The 5,658-nt window shown below is 31.9% G+C and overlaps 1 protein-coding gene across 1 annotated transcript; it reads right to left on the reverse strand.

Annotated features, from left to right (window-relative positions):
• Positions 4,027-5,198, reverse strand: LOC107621426. Its single transcript, XM_016323449.1, has 2 exons — positions 4,942-5,198; positions 4,027-4,870 (listed from the first exon to the last, which is right to left on the reverse strand). The coding sequence occupies exons 1-2, from the start codon at positions 5,196-5,198 to the stop codon at positions 4,027-4,029; spliced, it is 1,101 nt and encodes a 366-aa protein (XP_016178935.1).

The following is a 5,658-nucleotide window of genomic DNA, read 5'->3' on the forward strand; positions in this document are numbered from 1 at the left end:
AGTATATATTAATTAGAGGAATGTTAGGGCCAGTAACTTTTATGATTTTTAGCCATCTAGTAGCCATCAATGATAGTTTTGATGGGCCAATGAGTAATAGCTCAAATGGCATAGACTCCCTATACTCAATTAAGAGGTTGCGGGTTCGACTCCCCATACTCAAATGGCCAGAATTTAACAAACTTACTGGCTCCTTAAACTTTTTCTATTAATTAGAGAAAAGGACAAATAGGTCACTGATCTTTTGTCCCACAGACATTTTTGTCCTGACCATTGAAAAATACTTTTAAGTCCCTGACCTTCACAAAACTTGGACGAATCAGTCCCTCCGTCCAAATGCCTCCGTCAGGGACTGATCCGTCCAAATTTTGTGAAGGTCAGGGACTTAAAAGTATTTTTCAATGGTCAAGGACGAAAATGTCCGTGAGGCAAAAGGTCAGGGACCTATTTATCCTTTTCTCTATTAATTATTATAGCATAAGAGTTTTTATTGTTAATTTGAATATCTTATCAAAATTAGGTTTTTTTTTTTAATGGAAGTGTGGGTTCAAATTTCGTTTCAACTTTCTCAAAAACTATAATTTTATATTTTCTCTCTTTTTTTTAGTTTTCACAATTTTTTAAGAAAATTAAAATTCATTCTTTTTTAAAAATATATTAATAAAAATTATAATATAAAACATTATATTCAAAACATTTTTTATCTTCATGAATAATTCTAAATTTTATATTCAATTTATTAAATTATCTTTAATTTGATTACTTTTTTCAAATTATTAATTTATACTTTTATTATATTCCTTCATTGTATCACACACTATTATTTCTCTTACTATTATTCTCTATACACATATCTATCATTGTTTCAACGCAACTGTTATATTGCCTTGTTCTCCTTTCTTTTTTTTTTCTCCTCCTACCTTTTCTTCACCCGATTGTAATTAATTATCACTAAGTATAATTATCACAATTTTTAATTTGAATTTATCACTTTGATCTATAACCATCCATTATGTTAACTTTTATGAGTTGTTAAAGTGTTATTAAAAGAATTTATTTTTGTCTCTTTTGAATATCTAGATGTATAAAAATAATAATTTTTTATTGACGTGCGTGTTAAGTAATTTTATTGTTCTATTAATAAAAAAATTTAAGAAATATCTTGTTCAAATTATCAAAATTTAATGATAGTAATCCTAAAAACTAATGCCAAAATATATCATTTTTAATTAATATAATAAAAATAGTATATTACTATAAGTTTTTAACTAATAATCACATAAATTTAAGTTATAATTTAATATAATACCTTAAAACAGATGGTTGTCATTACTTTTTATATTTGACTGCTATTATATAAGTTTTACGTTTGTTTTATTGTGCAAATTAATTAAACTATACTTTATTATATCATTTTGTATGTTTTGAAATTATGCTATCGTATTAAGGATGACATTAGTTTTTATAACTAATGCGAATTTTTTACTTATTTATTTGTCATTTAAATACTATTCATAAAAAATAATTACTTAAAGTAAAATACTATATAAAGAAAGATAGAAAATTTTTGAATTTATCATTCGGGTTTGTTTCTTAATTTTCACTTGATATTACTCAAATTTAATAGGTTGATGGTGGTGATTCTTTTTATTAGTTAAAAAATTTTAACATCCTCTCTCTTTCGCTCTCTTAATTTTATTAAATAGTTTTTTTTAGGTCAAAAAAGTTTTAACTTTCTCTATAATAAGTATTTTTTTAAATTATCTAATGTATAAAATATCACATATTTTTATTTTATCTTAAAAGTTTCATTTTTATATCAAAGCATTACGGTTTATTATATTATTATATATTATTTTTGTACCACAAAACAAAAGGTAAAATTTTATATTTTTTTGTTACTTATTTTATTTTATTTTGGCTATTTAAATTAGCATGTATATTATCAATATATTTTCTATTAGTTATACATATTTTTACAATATTCTTTTTCGTTTCAATCAATATGCATTTAAAAAATCATCTTTGAATCCTAAGCCATGTAATTCAAAGATCATTGCATTCATATTTTCTAAAATTTCAAAAGAATAAATTTTTTTTGTAATATTATAATTAGTTGAATGGAGAAATAATAACAATCACATCATAATTTTAATTAATAAAGTAAAATAATTTATTAATTTATATTAAATTATTAATTTTAGTTACACTTAAAAGTAAATAACACTTTAAAAATAATTAAAAAAATTTAAAAATCTTATGTGAATGAACATATACATAAAATATCATGTGAAGATAAGTATAAATATTAGGATAGTCAATAAGTAATTACGGAAAAATAAAAAAGAATAAAAAATAATTATAAATTCTAAGAGTTGAAATAGTAAAAAGAACGAGGAAGAAAAAGTTAGATATTTATTGAGTTATTCCTCTTAAATAGGATAAAATTGAAAAAAATGTAAAGACAAAATTAGAACATAATTTGAATACTAAATTGATAGTTTTTGAAGAGAATTCTCGAATAAATAAATAAATAATATTAAAAATAATAAATAAAAATTAAAGAGATGAAATGCAAGTAAATAATCAAAAATCACTTTTTAAAATTGAAGTTATTTATTCATAAGTATGTTATGTACCCGAGAAGAAATAAATTATTACCCTCAAACATATGCTGAATATAGACATAATACTATTTGAATATGCAAAGAACCTGAAATAAAAATAATTTTACACATAAATAAAGAAGTAATATGATTTGTTATTTTAGATTTTAAAAAATAACAAATTAAGTATTGAACTATTGATAGAAAAAGCTCAAAATAATTCTAGCAAAACAATAAAATGTTACAATGTCTTAATTTACAACATACATAAAATCAATCAACAATTTTTTTTAAATAAATATAAATATATATTCACAGTTTCACCTTATAAATGTTGTGATTTGGTTGTATTTAAAAAAATAATGTAAAAGTACGTTATAAAGAAAAAATGTAAAGAGAAGTAAACTCTCAGTTGAAATATTAGACTTAGTTACTCATTTAAAAAGTTTAAGTTACATTTTCACCGTTTTTAACTGTTTTTTATGCAAAAAAAAAAAGACATATTAGAAAAAATAAAACTTTGATTGAAATTACAACTTAATCCTTGATATTAGATTTTTTTACAATTCCTTCTCTTCTTCTCCTCACTACATTTTTATTTTCAAACATTAGTGCCATAATCCTAACTACTAGAAAAATCAACTACATATAAGAATTTTTATAAATATAATAACAATACTTTAGAATAAATAAATAAAGGGTAATTTACTGAAATAAATAAACTGGCCTCCAAATTTACCAGAATACACATTTTGCTAAATGGATACCGAAATGCATTTTTTTCATAAACTATGTAAACCGCGACAGGAGTCCTGCGGTTTATGAATGCACATAATCCGCTACAGGGGTGTCGCGGATTACGTTCGAAGCAAATCATCACATAATCCGCGGTAGGGGTGTCGCGGTTTATGTGTGATGATGCAAATGTGCATAAACCGCTACAAGGGTCTAGCGGTTTATGCCTTAGTGTGGATTTAGTTCAATTTTCATGGAGGATGAGTTTTTGGATGAAACTTTGGTTTGCATTTTTTATGTATGGCACAACATAGGTTGGTGCTTTGATTTAATTGAAATTAGTCTCTTGAACTCATAGAATTACCAACAAAATTAGAACACCTTTACTCAAGAGAATCCAACTACATAGAGAATCGCTAACAATAACCACATCACCGTAAAACGAACAGTAAGTACAATTTTACTTAACAGTAAGTACAACTAAAACAGGACAAGAACACAAATAAGAAAAGAAAAATAAAAGCTAATCATGACAACTTAATGACACCTATGCCTCGGCACTAGGGGCGGATCCTCGCTGAGGGCAAGTCCTGCGAGTGTGTCCTGTCTGTCTGGATAGCCCACATCGCTTCGGCCGACTAGTATTGGCCTCATCCATGGTGTTACGGATTCTTTTTGACCTCGTTCACCCTTCTCTGGCACGTCTCATGTTAGGATTAGGAACGATAGTAGGACCGGTGTACGGTGGCCACAGACCCTCTAGAATAAGGGGCAAAAACCCTATCTGGTATATACTGAACACCTTACTCATGGTATAAACCTCATGGACGTATGTAGTCCAGTCTAATCGGGACTGAGTACAACATGCAATCGCATGGCACCACGGGTAATGGAGAGCTTGAAAGTACCCACAGTCACAAGTGCGATCTCTGAGGGAAACCGGATACGTCCTAAGCGAAAAATTACCGGTTGGGGTCATCTCAGCCACGGTATACTCAGACTGATGTCTGTCAAACAGAGTAACCGTGAAGCACCTCGAATCTTTCAAGTTGTGCTCTATCACCTTGACCAGCGCCTGGCAAAACCGTTGGCCTGATCCCAACTGCGCCTCTGCTGTCTGCCCTCGGACGACAAAAAGCTCTTCTAACCTCCCGTATGTGGATTTCATAAGCGCAGTAACCAGCAGATTCCGTGTCCCCTTTAATACAGAGTTAACACACTCGGATATGTTCGTAGTCATGTGGTCGAACCGTCTGCCTCCATCCTTGTGTTGGGTCCACTTATCATACTCCAGTCGGTTGGCCCAATCACATATGGCCGGATTCTCAATCCTCATAATATCAAACCAGTAGTCAAATTCGGTCTCAGTCTTGGCATACGCCACATTCATGAGCATCCGCCTTGCATCCTTACCCTTGAAACTGGGAGCAAAATTAGCTGCAACGTGTTGAATGCAATACGCCCGATATGCATGAGGCGGTTGCCAACCATTGTCTGGTTCTTCTAGTGCAGCCTTAATACCGTTGTGTCTGTCAGAGATCACCAGAATCCCTTCTTGTGGGTCACATGTTGACGCAAGTGGGGTAAGAAAAAAGCCCACGACTCAGCATTCTCCCCCTCAACAAGTGCAAAAGCAACTGGCAATATATTCAAATTTCCATCTTGTGCAATAGCCAGAAGCAAAGTCCCGCCATACTTCCCATACAGATGCGTACCGTCAATGCTGATTAGTGGCTTGCAATGTTCAAAAGCCTCAAAGAATGTCCAGAAAAGTCGATGAAAGTACTCTGTAGACTCATCAACCTCATCACCAACATGCACTGGAGAAGTCTTCAACAAAGCTATCGTTCCGTCCATCGTTGCTTGCATACCAAGGATCCACCGGGATAACTCGACATTCGACTCTTCCCAATCCCCGTAAATCTATGCGACTGCCTTCTGCTTTGCCTTTCACACCTTCCTATAACTAGGCTTGAATCCGCAGGTTGACTCAGTAGCTTCTTGCAACACCTTTATCGTAATCGTTTCATCGGCTTTGACCAACGGATAGATCCTAGCACAGATTATGTGGTAATCAAGCTCTCGGTGGTCGCTCGAAATCGAAGTGGCCAGACAAGTGTGGGCTCCGTTGTACCTTCTAACCTCCCAGTTACCCTTGCGCTGCTGAAGTGCCACGCGGATTATCCACGTGCAACCGTTTCTAAACTCCTTGCATCTCCCAACATACTTCAGATAGGGGTGGCAACACTACCCGAACCCGCGGGTACCCACCCCGCCCCTACCCATTCGAAGCGAGTAATTACCCGCCCCCGCACCG

This window comes from Arachis ipaensis, chromosome B10 (genome assembly GCF_000816755.2).
Source record: "Arachis ipaensis cultivar K30076 chromosome B10, Araip1.1, whole genome shotgun sequence".
NCBI classification, from domain to species: Eukaryota; Viridiplantae; Streptophyta; class Magnoliopsida; order Fabales; family Fabaceae; genus Arachis; species Arachis ipaensis.